Here is a 15,157-nt window from a genome sequence, read left to right as displayed (position 1 = left end):
TTTTTTTGTGTATTCATATCACCGTGAATTAGAGTTACACGATGCTTCCATTCAAACTTTTTGCCGCACTCGGTGCACTGGCATCATTCGCCAGTGCCCAGTTTCAAATCTTTGACACATATACGCCTGATGAGCTTATGCAAATACATGACATAACATCACAATGTACAACGGCTCTGTAAGAACTGCCAAGCTGTTGCGCAACTGAATATTTGCCGTTAGAGTTTAGTGATTATCCTGACAATTTTTGTTAATTCTAGCAATTCGACAATCAACTGCGATGAGAATAATATGTCTAGAGCAGCCGAGGGCGTAGATATGGATTGTGAGCTCTTTCCAATAATTGTTTGAATACAAGCTGACAGAAAACCTATAATTATCAAAGATTGGTATATGGACAACATAACAGCGCTCTGCACATCCAGTTGCTCAAATTCATTGAACTCTTGGCTTTCTCTCGTCCAATCAAGCTGTGCTTCAGAGACTCTGAACTTTATGGGCAGTGTAATGCAGGCCAAGACATTGCCCATTGTATTTCAAAATGGCTATAACACTGCTTGTTTGCAGGACAGGTGCATATTATTCAACTTATTTCACTTATAAAGTAGTACTCTATTTTGACTAATAATCTGTATAGCAAGTCCAACTGGTGCTTCTTTGAGTCGCAGAATTGGCAAGGAAGCGATGTAATCAGGCAAGCATTCAATGAAGCGAGTTCTTAAACTCACGCAAAAACCTAACCATTTTCTTGCAGATATGATCCGGAAATGTGTTGGAATGCCGACCCTTCAGACAATCCTCCAGAATGTAATAATGCGACGTTTGACACTACAGACGTGAGCTCAGACATGATGGCTGTGACGAATTTGTATCCAAATGATCTGGTAAGCCATACACCATAACATGGCCAATTATCCAACACAGCAGTTTTGTCATACATCATCCCAATTGTAGCCACAGCTACGAACCTTTTTCCTATACTTTTTAACTGTCACTCTCTTCTATATATATATCGTTTACTAATATGCAGACAGCTATGCAATGAATGCTTTATCAAAATGTGGCGGCAACGGCTTCTAAACCCATTCATCCAAGATGGTGACTCATCAGCCTACTTGCTTGATCAATACAATTTGATCCAACAGAACTGTTCAACTAGTCTTCCTGTTACCACATCTTCCTCCACCCTCTTTGTATCCAATGCACTGGTAACAGCAACCTCAGCATCGGGGACTGCGCTTCCCTCCACCACCACGGGCAGTGGTGCGGCAACAACAACTTGCGCAGGGCAAGTTATTCAACCTCCTACCGCCTCAAACATATTTTGCCAAGAGCTAGCTGAGCAATACAATGTGACGACTGGTGATCTGATGGCTGTCACGAAGGATCCTTTCTGTGGGTTCACTTCGCCCATCTGCCTTCCACTCGCCTGCAACGGGGAGGTAATCTGGGATGGGCAGTCCTGCGATCAGCTTGCCTTGCAGTACTCCAACTCGACAAACAACATCACAACGCTGATGTTTCTCAGCTGGAACCCCAACATTCTGGGCGATTGCCAGCGCCTTGCACCTGGTCAGCGGGTCTGCTCCAGCCCTCCCGATGGCCAATTTGTGCCGAGCGGAGTCATTTATGCTCCTACTGCTGCTGGCTCCTACTATACCACAGCATCTCCCAGTATCCCGACCCAGTCTGGCACGGTTGACAGCTGCGGCCTGTTTTACAACGTCGTGGCAGGGGATACCTGCAACGAGATTGCGTTGCGCTTCGGTATAAACTTCACATCGTTCCAAACGTTGAATCCAGAAATCAACGATGGGTGCACCAATCTATGGCTCAACTATGCCGTTTGCGTGGCCCCCGTCACGCCTTCGCCGCTGTCAACGAACGGGACTTGCGGACCGGCCTGGGATCATGCCACTTGCACAGGCACCAACTTTGGAAAATGTTGTTCAACCAGCGGATACTGTGGCTCGACGCCAGATTACTGCGGCGCTGGTAATTGCGTGTCTGGCGCCTGCAGCGGAACCTCGACTGGTGTGACGACTGATGGCACCTGTGGTCCTGCTAATGGAGGCACGACGTGCGATAACCCAAGCTTTGGCCCGTGAGTACCACAATGCAATATTGTATGCGGTGAAATTAGCTGATGATATGAATTACAGGTGCTGCTCAACCTCTGGATATTGTGGAAGTACCTCTGGTAAGTTGCTATTCCGAACTACGAGCGAATCTTCTATCATGATAATGTACTGATACTGTATTATATTCGCAGCATACTGTGGTCCAGGCAACTGCTACTCTGGCAAGTGTGATCCCGATACAGGTGGTCTGTCGACAGATGGGAGCTGCGGTCCCCTCTTTGCCGGAAACAAAACATGTACAGGCACCCAGTTTGGAACATGCTGCTCAGTTAGCGGTTACTGCGGCTCAACTTCCGCATATTGCGGCGTTGGGAACTGTTATTCCGGTGCTTGCAGCACGACAGGTAGTGCTGTCAGCCCCAATGGACTCTGCAGTACAGCCCAGACGGGTAATTATACCTGTGCTGGCTCTGAGTTTGGAGGTTGTTGCAGCACGGGTGGTTATTGTGGAAGCACGTCGGATTATTGTGCAAAGGCGAGTTGTCAAACCGCCTATTCTAGTTCTTGTTCCTCTTCGTAGAGACAAGCATAACTGGGTGAGCTGAGAAGCATAATGAAATGAGCAAATAGCAGTTTTGCTAGATAATAATTGCATGTTGAATGTATAAATTTACCAAGACATGGGTAACTGATAGTCTTGCCAATGATCTTCTGTGTCAGCCTCCCTCCACTTCTCTATCCCGCCAGCCACGCCATCAGCGTCGACTGCCCACTTTCCTTGCTCCACCATATCTGCCCAGTGAGATAGAACATGTTTCAATTGCACATCATGCATCTCGATAAAATGATTGAATCCCAGTTGGTATAGTTCTGTTCTTCGCGGTACTGGACTCGCGATTGGTCCCTGGGAGTGCGTACTCTCTCCAAACAGCGCACCATCGCTTGTGCGAGCCCAGCCATTCTCTCCGATAGCATAAGGCAGGATAAGCTTACAGCCGTCTTCAAATGGATGTGAGCTGTGGGGATCTGTCTCTGTCAAGTAAACTCCAGCAGGATAATTTGTTATATCTCGAAAAGACGGCGAAAAGGGTGATAAGGCAACTTCTGCTCCCCAGGGAGTTCGCTCCATATCTTGATGAGCCTCTTGGCTGCTTTCGAACAGTAATATGGGCCTTATTTGTCCTTCTTCAACATTGGCTGAAGAGAATGGCTGCTGGCTTGCTATACGAAGGCCAGGTGCAACATGGCTGAATCGAATTTCCGGAGCTCGCGCCAAGAGCCGGACTGCGAAGCTGTTGGGGGAGAGAGTGCTCGATTCGATCGCATCTCTAAGGCGGTGCGTTTCATTTCCGGGCGCTCCAGGCATACGTGTTTCAATCGCATGTTTCAATCGGCTAAAGGCTTCGACAGTTTCGTCCAAGTCACAGGCCGTAAAGGAGGGCATAATCCAAGGCGCGATTCTCTCTTGCTCCCCATCGTAGGACGCGTCTACCGCAAGTGCTTTGCCTTGGTCTATCATGTCAAGGAAGCCTTCAAGGATGAGCTCAAGGGGCAGCCAGATCTGTCGACCATTCATCGTGACGCTTGTATCATGAATGGATATGTGTTGCATTGCTGTAAACGTCTCTTGATCATACACAAGGCCCAGCGGATGACTGGCGCCCAGAGCCCAGTTAGCCATGTAGAGTGTCACGTAGCGCCTTTTATTTGAGTCATCTTCATCATCGCTATAGTTGGTGTTCTGCCAAAGATAATCTGGTGAGCAAAGGCAGGCATGGTATCTGAAGAATGCGTGTTCTGGCTGTGCCGTAACTGAGTAGCCATGCCATGCCGTCTTGAGAAACGCAATCACAGACGGGCTCAACTTGGCAGAGTGTGGTGAGAGTTGTGCATCTCCGCCATAGCACTCCCACCACGACCGGCGATCGAGATTGTCCAGGCTGCGGCCGCTTGCTGTCCATCCTCGTTCAATGATGAGATTGTGCAGAGCGGCACATCGCTCATGGTCGAGCCCCTCAACTTCCCGCAGTGGATGCTCAGCCGTGACTCGCCATTGAGACATGTTTGTGGAAGAGGGTCTATATCGGGACTGTATTAAGAGCTACAAGGATATATGAGAGTGTTATTAAAACAGAATCGTAACCCACTCTTTTGTATTGAATAGGTTTATCGGTCGGGAAATGTATGATGTGAAGATTGCATAGGCGAGTGTAGATCTACCTTGAAGGATCAATAGTAGCGCTAGACACTCACCAAGTGCAGGCACCAGCACAGTGGGGTCCCAAGCAATGGCCAGGAAATGGTGCTGTACTTTTTTGTCGTCCGGGTATTACATCGCCCACTGCTTTGGATCTTTCAGCCCAGCATTGGCAAATTAAGACCAGTTCTAAGTGTTACCCGTGATTGGCGAGGCAATGACGGCTTGCGAGAAAAGCCAACTGATGTGTCTATTGCTCTTGTCATGAGCAGGAGAGTTGGCTAGATGACTCGTCGGGTTGTCATATCTACAGTACCCTAGATGAGCTACACCATATTACATTACATGCCGTCGTTTTGATGCTTTTCACCACCAGTCCCTGAAGGAAGTCTGCCAGTCTACTGCCGCACTTCAAGTAGAATGTATCCATCCATTGTTCTTCAGAATGCACCACCACTATAAGGCTTGTCATACCGCGGCTCCTGCTCTGGGCCATGGAGCTCAAGGCAGTCCACGTACGCGACCCATTTGTTGGCCGTGAAATCACCCAGTTCAAAGCCCTCCTGCGCCGGATCGACGGTATACCCATTCACACTAAGATAGCACCCCGATCCACTCTGATTCTCGCTCCAGCCCTCGGCCTTGGGCCGCCAGATGGTCCTCTTGCCCATGTTGCTCCCATCACCGCCCTTGACGCCCATCTCGTCCAGGTCCACCGCGGCCATCTCCCCCTTGCCCGCGAAGAGGAAGCACCGCCCGCCGCACTTTTTGCAAAAGAACCAGTGGATGATTCCTCCGTTGCAGGTGTAGTCCCCGAGCTCCGTCATGGGATCCAGCGGGGAGAGGAGCATGAAGTCCTCGGGGGCCCAGGCCGTGCGCATGTGGAAGTGGCCAGCCTTGTGGCAGGCCGTGCAGTTGCAGCGGTAGAACTCCTGTTCGCTGGCAGGGAACGTGGCGAGAGGCGGGGGAGTGTGCGGGAGTGTGAGGAAGACGATGTACTTGACGGAGCCGCAGTGGCAGGAGCCGTGGAAGGGGCGGCGTGTTGGTGCCGAGTCGCTCATCTTGTTGGTGATGTGAGGAATTGGAATTGTTCACTGGTGTTTTGACAAATACTTGAGGACTGCTCAATTGATCTTAAAAGGGGAATGACTATTGCCATAAACTGGACCATCGCAGTCTCTTATACCACTATCCTCCATTCTCCTTGTGTAGTTCGAACCATCACATCCGTCTCCTCACTCCTTCGCAGATTTAAGAAAGCCTTTATAGCGTGAGCCACTGAACGCCGACGCATGGCTCCCCGCAGCGTCAATCGTGAAGAAGAGCATCCAGCGAACAAGAGCTTCCCCGCAAACGCTAGGGCATCTCCAACAGCCACTAGTACAGTCTAAGTGTATCTTGCAGCGACACTACTGATGGAAATTGAGAATGGAATTCATCGAGTTACTTCCGCCGACCCTTTTAATTATTTTATACACATGTATGGATGGAGTAGATCTGCCTTAAAGCATCAATTGATAAATGTAGGTGATAGGCACTTCACCGCCGCCCTCGTCATAACGGCGCAGAGAAAACATTGAATGCAAGGGCTAGATGCAGTGTCGCAAAGCATGCCCTTGAAAAAAAAAAGACAAGCCGTTTGTGCAACGACGTTACAAGGAGCTGTTGGGATATGTCAAGAAAAAGTTTCCAAACCAGTCTGAAAAAAAGAAACAAAAAAAGAAAACATACAACAGCCGGTGTTCGCTGATGGTCACCCACTCAACTACTAATCTGCCGGTTAGTGGCTTGTCTATGGGGGAGCAGACGGGACCCCGAATTTTCCACTACCTATGGTCGTATGTGATTGAACATGCAGGTGAATTGCTATTTATTTGATTCATTTGACTGTTATTAGAAGTCAACAGCTGAGATGTCTCGTAGGCAGGTACACGTCCGTGTATGGCAGACATCCCAAGAAAGAGCTACGCATAAACTCAGATGGACCCCAAGACACCAGTTTCTCCGTTCTTTGGTTTATTAATTTCGCCCTTCGCTCCCTAAACAGAAAAGAAAGGCCGCACACATGTATGCTGCATCTTTTGGCAATGAATATGAAAGAGCGCATTATGGTAATCATGGATACCTATACCGGATACAAGTTTCCTTTCTAATAAGACGTGAATCATCTAACAAGTCCATCTCATGAACTGAGGTGCCTATACTTCCTTATCTTTGCTGTCCTACGCCTGATCAAACCCGCCATTTTACAATTAACAGACACTTCTTTCCTGCGCTTGATAGACGCTGCTGTCTTACGTCTGATAAATGCAGCCATTCTGAGACTGATAGGCTTCTTTTTCTTGTGGATAGCAGATGCTGCTAGCATATGCGTCTTAGACATTTCTTTCCTACGCCTGGCCGCAATTTCATCGACGATTGAGAGCTTGCGTGGAAACATCCCACCATAAATCTCCTGCTCCAAAAATACTGCTCTTTTTTTCAAGCTTACCAGCCATTTTCAAAAGACCCGATCGATGACAAATGAACGCAGCATCCCTCTTAGCAAAAATTGTCTGAAAATGTTCCTCTCCAAGGACCTCATGAAATAATGATAAAGCTTTCGCTCCGAGCCCATTGGCTAGAATAAGTCTACCTTCTAGGCAGTATGCGAGCGCAAGATGCATCATAGCTTCAATAGTCTTGGGATGTTTCTTCCCATAAACCTCATGTTGTCGCCAGAATATTCTTGCTCGTAGCTTCCTAGATTCATCGTACCTCCCCTGGCCTTGATATATTCTTGAAAGATGAGCCATAGCGGTAGGTAAGTCTGCAAGGGCCGCCCCATGAAACTCTCGCCATAGTGAGATAATCTGTGCCTGAAGTTTTTCAGCTTTGTTATACTCCTCTTTCTCAATATATGTAAGCGCAATGCTTTGCCTAACATCAAGTGTAACACGATTCTTTTCTCCAAGAACTTCATAACACAATGCTAAAGTTTTCGCTTTAAGCTTTAAAGCTCTATCAAATAGATGTTGTCTGTCGTATATATACCCAAGGAGCCTCATGGCTTCAATTATTCGAAGATATTTCTCTCCATGACTCCCGTGCAGCATTGAGAGGACTTTCATTTGAAGTTTCTCGGCATCCTTAAACTGGCCTCGGCAGTAATATACCGTCACGAGGCAGCTCATCATCGTCAAAGTAAGAGGATCCTTCTCGCCATAAACTTTTTCTGAAAATATCAGGGCTCGTAATACAAATTTTTCTCCCTCGTTATATAGCCCTTGTCGAAGGTATATCAGGGCAATACTGCACGTATACACTATATTATCAGGATAGTTCTCGCCCAAAGTCTTGTTCTTTAAATTCAATGCTCTCTCCTTCAATAGCACAGTTTTTCTCCATTGTCCACGGTTATAAAAATAACGTATTACTCGTTTTAAGCAGAAGGATACAAAGTGACATGTTTTAATCCCGTTTACATGTAATTCAGCTTCAGAGGCTTCTGCCCAGTCACTAACTCGTATCGCATGTGCTTCATACTTCTCGCATAGGTGCCATGTTTCTTGCCGCTGGCTTCCAGCGAAGAGGTCTCTAATAGCTGATGCAGCGATGCTCAAAAATTGTGCCTTAAAGTAGATATCCTGTTGATTGAGCCTATAGCGAATAGCTTCATGTGTAAGCTTATGTATATCAAAGCTTGGCTCTTCATCTTCGGTTTTACGTTCATTAATCAACGAGAATTCTTTGAGCCGAATGATTGCTGTGTCGAATGTGTCTTTGTTTTCCTCACATAACATCTGCTGCTGTAAGAAATCAATCTTCGTCGTGAATATAGCAAGCATCATTGATAGTGGAATATTCTGATTGTCAAGATATGCGATAGTGTGTAAAATGTTGTACGCTGTCTTATTCTCTTGTTCAATGCACTTAATAGAGATATCCCATGTTTCCAGGATACTATTTGGTACACCTGGCCTTCTGTACCTGTCATGTTCTGTATGTTTAAGAGTATCCCATCTGCTTTTTTTCTTTAGTAATTTTGATAAATACTCTTCAATGGGCGTTGCAGTCCTCCGCATGTATAACCCTGCTTGTGAGATCGCCAGGGGAAGCCACTGAAGCTCTTTAAGTAGTAATTGAGCATCTTGGATCTCATTATTGCGAATGTTCTCATCTCTGGTTACTGTAAGTAACCTTTTCGCCTCCTCAGCGCTCATATGGGTGACCTGAACGCCTCGCCGGGGACCAACGAGAGCCACAATTTGTTTATCACGGCTAGTCCACAAAACGCTTCCTCCAGGGCCCTGTGGCAAGTATTTGACCAAGCTCTTCGCCTGATCCAACGTATCGCCGACACCGAATAGTGCCAAATCGTCAGCGTTGTCGAGAATCAAGAGCCACCGCGGCTGTGACTCAATGGAGTCGCACACTTTAAAGAGCAATTCTTCGCTGCCGAGTTTGTTGTCCAGGCCGAGCTTTCTAGCAATCGTTCGATAATCTCGCTCGAAAGTAGCATCATTATCAGCATGCACCCAGAAGATAGCACATGCAGGGTCGTCGCGGCTTCGGCGATAAGCGTAATCGAGGGCGATCTGGGTTTTACTAGATATGGTATGTTATTATGGAACATCCCATGGGTTCACTGCATATAATTAATTGACTCACCCTGATCCACCAAGACCCCATAGAGCGGCGTTACAACATTCGCCTTCTCTAGCAGGTGACAAAAGCATATTGAGCTGATCGACGATCTTCGGGCGATGGACAACATCCTCGTTGCGATTGAAGGGGATTACGCGACGAGCTTTAGGCAGCGCGTCTGAATTGTAGTTATGAATAACCGTATCTCCCTGGTGAATCTGAGCGCCAGATTCAAAGGCGTTGGATGAAATGGTGCGATCATGACTCATGATTTTATCTCTCATTCGAGACTCAAATATTCTCAGAACGATCAATAGCAAAAGACTAATGAGCTTCAAGTAGATACGGAGAGATGTATTCATCCATGGCGTATTCACGTTTCCACCTAATTTCCCACAGCCGCGTCCAAATGTACAGCCAACGCCCAACCAATGCACAAGCTACAGATAGGGCTTAGTGCAGGTTTGCGCGCATGCGCAGCATTCTAAATTTAGAATTGTAGGAAGTAAAAGACTTGAAAACGCTAAATGGATTGGAAGGACTGGACGGTCGTACGCATTTAAATGGAGAACTGGTGTTTAAAAGCTCCTTATAAACAGCAGGCCGCAGATTCATGTTAACACCATCGTAAATAGTACAGCCTTTCCCACTGGGGTTTTCAATATAACTCAGACATCGATTGATAGTAAACATAAAGCACTATGAAATGCACATGGTGTATTACGATAATTCACTTAGACCAAACACGAAAAGTTGAGCTTGCTTGCCAATCTTGACTAGGCCATGCTGCCATGATAATCCTTTTTAGTAACAAATCCAAGCAAAAGCTTCGCATAAGCCGCAGCAGTAGCAGCCGCATATTCCTGCCATATATCATTCTTTTGAGCGTCGCAATAGTCGCTGATACCGCGGATCACCAGACAGTCAATCGTATTAACCACCCCAGCAGCCTCCATCTCAAAGCACAGAATGTCATGATCCCGTGCCACTCGGTTGCGGAATTTCACATCTTTGATGACGCGGTTTCCCGATGCTATGATCCCGTAGTGAATCGTAGGCAAAGTTGTCGTGCGCGGAACGCGCTGCCGTATGTGAGAACACGATCCGAGAAGCCACTGCCATGAAGCACATGACACGCAGGTAACTTGAGATGGTACATCCAATTCTTGGCCTGGATGCTTGTATTCCGGCCAGCAGTCTATGATCTTGCAAAGGCTGTCACGTAACCGGCCAGTAAGTAGCTCTGGGTGCGCCTTCAGGGAGTTAATGGCTGCGGTTAGCACTCGCGGTGGGCGTTGCAACGAACCAGTACGGCGAAAATTATCACCATCTTCCTCTTTTCCAAGGTCATACTGAAGCACGCCTGGGCTGGTGCCAGTGGGTTGGCCGACAACCACATCACCAAGGCGAATGTCTCTCTTCTCTGAAGGCACACCACCGCCGATACCAACCAGAAGACAGAACCGAATTGAAGGGAAGCTACACTTCATACTGGAAGCTACGCTTGCGGCCGGGTTCGTGCCGTACTCGATATTCGGAAGACACGTCGCGACAATCCAGTGTCCATCCATTTCTCCAAGAGAATATTGATTGTCGTCCCCTAGTACAGTACTCAGATCGGAATGTCTATTGTCAAAGAGGGCAAGAACTGCCTGGAGCTCCTTTGCCAAAGGACAAATGATTCCTACAGTATACTGGCTCCGCGTGTAAATCTTTCTGTCAATCGGCGTCGTGATATTTGGCATCGCTTTCTTCGTTGTCTGGGGCTGAAGGTCCTCAGGGCTGGTCAAAGATTCGGTTTCCGACTTTGGTTGGAAAAAGGAGTGGCTCAATAGCTCCGACACTGTTGAATTTGAGCCGAAACCAGAATCTACATCTTCCTCAATCGCCTTGGAAGGAGCCTCCGTTTCCATAAGTTTACCTTGTTGGGGAGGACCAGTGTCTCCCCAGACCAACGGGAAATGGGAATTATATCCGAGAACGACTGCTCCCAAGTCTTTGGACTGGCTTGGATACTTTTTAAAAGGTATATCTGTGGACATTGTCGACGGAATCAGCGTTCGAACAGGCTCACAACGTCTCTGCCCTGGCGTAACTTGGCATTGGCAGGGCGTATTGACAGAGGCCGGTGTATGATATATCAAATCATCGCAGAGCAAGGCATGACCATCTGGGTGATTACCGGCTTCTTTCAAAAGACGGTTCAAGTCAGAAACACAGCTTGCAATATAATATCGCTTCGTTGGTAGCGTAGTCCAGTAATCGCATTGACCTTGACCCGCGGGCCTGATAATATCGCCAAAACCTCGACCGACTAGTGTAACAGCATGGATAGCCCTGATAAAATCTACCCATCCTTTGCCGGCATCCGCTATAGTGGCCACACGTGGATATAAAGTAGGACATTCTTTCGCCATGTCCTCGAAATCCCATCCCTCCAGATATCTTCGCGGACTCTTACTCAATTTGGAGCCACAGAGTCCGGCAATATCTGCTTGATAATCAATAAGCTTCTCCAAGGTGTTGTAAAAATGGTCAATTTGAGTCTTAAAGAGATATTCGTCGTCGTCATCGCCGTCTTCTTCCTCATAAAGCTTAAGGCGCCTGTTGTGGGGGTTGAGAAGCACGGCAATGGCGGAATCGGCTGTAAAAGGGATTTCTGCCTCTTGCAGATCCTCGTCCTTAAAGTGAAATGCAGACTTGAAATTGTCCTCTTTTGCGTGCGACAAAAAAGCTCGTATGATGTGTAGAAGAGCAGTCGTACCATTAACTAGCCAGCCCCGTTTGTCGCGCTCATCCCATAATAGAATGAATTTGGTGGATATCCATTTCAATCGCCGGATATTGTTTTTGCGAGAGATGTAGACTGGTGTATCTCTAACACCAATGACGAATGCTGGGCCATTCAGAATCAATTTTCCTTCTGAAATACTCACACCCGAAAGAGCACAGTCTGTATGAGGCTTGGGAAGCCTCGAGTGAGTTACAGGGTGATGTGCTCCTGCAGAGCCTTTATAATATTTGTGAGAAACACTCATTAATAGTAGGGAATATTCGACAGAAGTGCTTACCAGCATATACTTTTGCTTCCGAGCACCATCCCAAAACATGTCTATAGTTCTCTAGATCTAGCTGTCCAATATGTTGTTCTTGATCCTGGTCATCATCTAAGTAGGATATATGGTCCCCATCCTTGTTATAGATTAGATGCCAGCAAATAATGTCCGTATTTTTCTTGGTTGGAACGAGCATTGTTGAAAAGCCCTTGACGTATACTTTTTCTTTAAATCGGTTGACCCTCCGAGTCCGGGCCAGCCCTGCCATAATATTAAGAGAAATTTCAAGACCGGTATTCCATTCAAGTCTTTGAGGAATGGGATACCCTCTCACAATAACCGGATTTCTGAAAATATCGTGCCAACACTGGCCATTTGCCGCTGGTAGAGCTTGCGGGACTATTTCCATCGCAAAATCGATGGCAAATATAACGAGAGGAGACGATGGCGGTAGATTAATATTTATGAACATTGTGGATTTTGGAACAATATTACGAACGTTTGGCACACAATACACCAGTCCGTTGTGTCGTGGAGAGGTTCTCAGAGCAGCTCCAAGCCAAGAAAATAGTTCCCCAATCTCGGCTATGGAAACTGAGACTCCATTGGCTTCTATTGAAAAATTGGATGGGTTAATCCGGGCCATAATTTTCGTTCCATTGGGTACTTTAAGTCAACTGAGTTCAGCCAAATGCAGCAAAAGTTGATGAGAATTGGATACCTACACTGATGCACGCGACCCACACCCTTGAGGGCGTCTTTGATCAGCTGAATGACTATTTCTCCCATATAGGGCCATGTCTGTTTTATATATTGAGCGCAAGTTGCAGCTTGGGCATCTTGACAGGACCCAGTAATTGCAATAACGCCTTCAAATACCTCGTACGACTCTTTTGAATACCCCTGAGTATCGAAAAACCTGACAATGTCCCAGTCAAGTTCAAATATGGCGTGACAGCTCCGTGGTGATATATTCTTACTGATTTTCCGAGGCGATGGGAGTGAAGACATGATTTTTTGTCGAATCTCTCCAAAAATATTTAGTTCTGCTGGAACCAGATGAAATTCTCTTTGCAATTGGGCGATGAGCTCTTCGTAAGCGCTATTGCTTGTGAGAAATTTGCGGTAGGCAATATGCCAGTTCTCCGACACTTCTTCGTCTTCGTCTGGAAAAGTCTCTTCTGGAGCTTCATCATTTTCTGCCGCTGATTGTAGAAGCTCATCTGGCGGTGGTTTCTCAAACGAAGTCTTTTCGAGCCAGAGATTCGTGCGATCTTGCCAGCTCATTCCTTCCGCCCCACGCGGTTTTTGGCCGGGATCATCTAAGTCTTTCTTGAAACTAATATCTGTAAATTTCATTGTGATCTCACTAGATGAACAGCACAGTCAGCACATATAACAGAAAATAATTAAAATAGGCAATCAATGAGCATTCTCGTCGCAGCCTCAAATCTACTCGAAGCAGTGGCCCTAAACATGTATAAATCACTCACCGCCTATACCTGTGCACAAAAGCCATGACATCTCGGTGCATTTGTGTTTTAACACCATAACCAACCTTCAACGCAAATGCCTGGAGCAGCTCGGGTAGAATATTCGAGACTCTTGCTTGGGTCTTTTCGTCCGCATTTAGCGAGCTAATGTTTTTGAACAGCTCATTTGCTAGCTCCCATACGAAACCCTGCTTCTTGGAAAGCGTGCTTCTAGATTCATCTGAATACTCGGTAGCTGTGTCGCCAATGTCCTGATCAGGTATTTCTTGTGCCGGCTGCGCTGTATCCGTATGCCGTTTTAACATGCCAAGTTTGCCCTCTGTCCCAGATGTGGAACCATATCCCGAATCCGTGGGAGGAGACGTGATGATATTTTTCGCTGTCTCTTGAGTCATATAAGCCGAGTTTCTAGGATATTTGTCCGTATAACTATTAATTATCTTGGTTATGGTATTTGGATGCGAAACTTTTTCAGATATGAAGCTATTAGGTGTACTAAACTCTCCCCTTTCGACCTCATCTTCGTCATCGTCAGGTATAGAGATCATAGATTCCTCGCTGCTGCTTTCATGGAGAAAATCTTCCAGGTAATTTTCATGCTGCTTATCCGTTGGTATCTCACTTGTTGGTAGTGTAATTGGTATAGAGTTTAAAGCAGCTTGCTGTTCTCTCCTCCAGTTATTAAAATCGTTGAGGGCATATTCGCGATGTATGAAGCAGTGCGTAAGGGAAATAAATTCCTTTAGCCGATCGTAAAAGTCATCATTTTCAGGGCATTCTGCCATTCTTCGCAAGCGGGACTGGAAATCCTTAATTTGCCATCGCCTACTGTCTTTGAGCACTCTCCGGCAGCGGTGTCCATCTTTCCGAATTCCTCGGCAGATGTGATGATCACCAACATCATGTAATATTTTAGCAAGTGCCCTAGACACCGTCGAGTTGGTTACCTTGGCCATGTTGACCTAGGGATGCTATTCAATATCAGTACCAGTCGGCTCTTGCTTATGTGCGGGATTTAGAGCGCGGCGGCATCACTAAGTTGTAAAGGGTCAAGAAAATGGGTGTTGGTTGGTTGCTCCAGCCGCCAAGAAATAAATATAGCGGCATGCACTTGATAGGCTGCTTCAATCTTAACGAGCAGCGTTTTATGAAGCTAATCTAAAACGGCAGCTCGTTTTAAGCAACCGAGTCCCAGAGGAGTAGAAGCTCTGGAGTACTTGCGAAAGCTCACTCACATTGTCGGGACACGCACAGATGCTAATAGTTCTGTCGCCTTTTTGTAGTTGCCTAATGATTTTGTATTGGATGGTGTAGTGGCTGTGCGGGCTGCAATTTGCATATAGCGGCAGGTGATCCGAATTGAGACATGGAAGACGAAAATCTAAAAATCGAACTCTGCGTGTATCGGGTCGTCTGATTTCTCCAATTTCCCTAAAATAGAGTAATAGATTATAGATTTGTGCTACGAGACAACATATTGCGTGATGGCCCAATTTTCTCGAATCGCATGAGCCAGCATCACCATCTTTAGGTCAACTGCAGCATTGTTCCAGATTCAGCCTGGGAAGGTGCACCTACACTGCCACTATCCTGCAAGTTCGCACAATTCAGCCTAGCGAGGATCAATCTGAGTACTAGGCAGCCAACAGCAACCTCTACTATGGACTCCGCGGCTGTAAGATAGGCGACATCAATTAAAACCCG

The 15,157-nt window shown here is 46.6% G+C and overlaps 5 protein-coding genes across 5 annotated transcripts; 1 reads left to right on the top strand and 4 right to left on the bottom strand.

Moving 5' to 3' along the window:
• Window positions 1-41: 41 nt before the first annotated feature.
• Window positions 42-2,661, top strand: GGI43DRAFT_424478 (carbohydrate-binding module family 18 protein; the record flags this gene model as incomplete). Its single annotated transcript, XM_083208375.1, has 8 exons — window positions 42-178; window positions 261-325; window positions 386-572; window positions 638-661; window positions 755-884; window positions 1,035-2,104; window positions 2,163-2,200; window positions 2,273-2,661. The coding sequence occupies 8 exons, from the start codon at window positions 42-44 to the stop codon at window positions 2,659-2,661; spliced, it is 2,040 nt and encodes a 679-aa protein (XP_083058080.1).
• Window positions 2,503-4,305, bottom strand: GGI43DRAFT_125891 (uncharacterized protein). The gene has a single exon (XM_083199109.1). It carries the CDS (start codon window positions 4,141-4,143, stop codon window positions 2,752-2,754), a length of 1,392 nt encoding a protein of 463 aa, XP_083058079.1. The 5' UTR covers window positions 4,144-4,305; the 3' UTR covers window positions 2,503-2,751.
• GGI43DRAFT_411679 (uncharacterized protein) lies at window positions 4,283-6,004 on the bottom strand. The gene has a single exon (XM_083206745.1). The coding sequence runs from the start codon at window positions 5,337-5,339 to the stop codon at window positions 4,719-4,721; it is 621 nt and encodes a 206-aa protein (XP_083058078.1). The 5' UTR covers window positions 5,340-6,004; the 3' UTR covers window positions 4,283-4,718.
• Window positions 6,005-6,131: 127 nt separating this feature from the next.
• On the bottom strand, window positions 6,132-9,331 carry GGI43DRAFT_411678 (P-loop containing nucleoside triphosphate hydrolase protein). The gene is made up of 2 exons (XM_083206744.1): window positions 8,929-9,331; window positions 6,132-8,865 (listed from the first exon to the last, which is right to left on the bottom strand). The coding sequence occupies exons 1-2, from the start codon at window positions 9,264-9,266 to the stop codon at window positions 6,687-6,689; spliced, it is 2,517 nt and encodes an 838-aa protein (XP_083058077.1). The 5' UTR covers window positions 9,267-9,331; the 3' UTR covers window positions 6,132-6,686.
• Window positions 9,332-15,157, bottom strand: GGI43DRAFT_411674 (5'-methylthioadenosine/S-adenosylhomocysteine nucleosidase family protein). The gene is made up of 4 exons (XM_083206743.1): window positions 13,454-15,157; window positions 12,686-13,329; window positions 11,976-12,626; window positions 9,332-11,914 (listed from the first exon to the last, which is right to left on the bottom strand). The coding sequence occupies exons 1-4, from the start codon at window positions 14,407-14,409 to the stop codon at window positions 9,681-9,683; spliced, it is 4,485 nt and encodes a 1,494-aa protein (XP_083058076.1). The 5' UTR covers window positions 14,410-15,157; the 3' UTR covers window positions 9,332-9,680.

The sequence above is a fragment of the Trichoderma evansii genome (assembly GCF_050947405.1).
Source record: "Trichoderma evansii strain SZMC 28006 chromosome Unknown GGI43scaffold_18, whole genome shotgun sequence".
Lineage (NCBI taxonomy): Eukaryota > Fungi > Ascomycota > Sordariomycetes > Hypocreales > Hypocreaceae > Trichoderma > Trichoderma evansii.
Note: the sequence above shows the minus strand (reverse complement) of the source record. Positions and strands in the feature narration are given on the sequence as shown.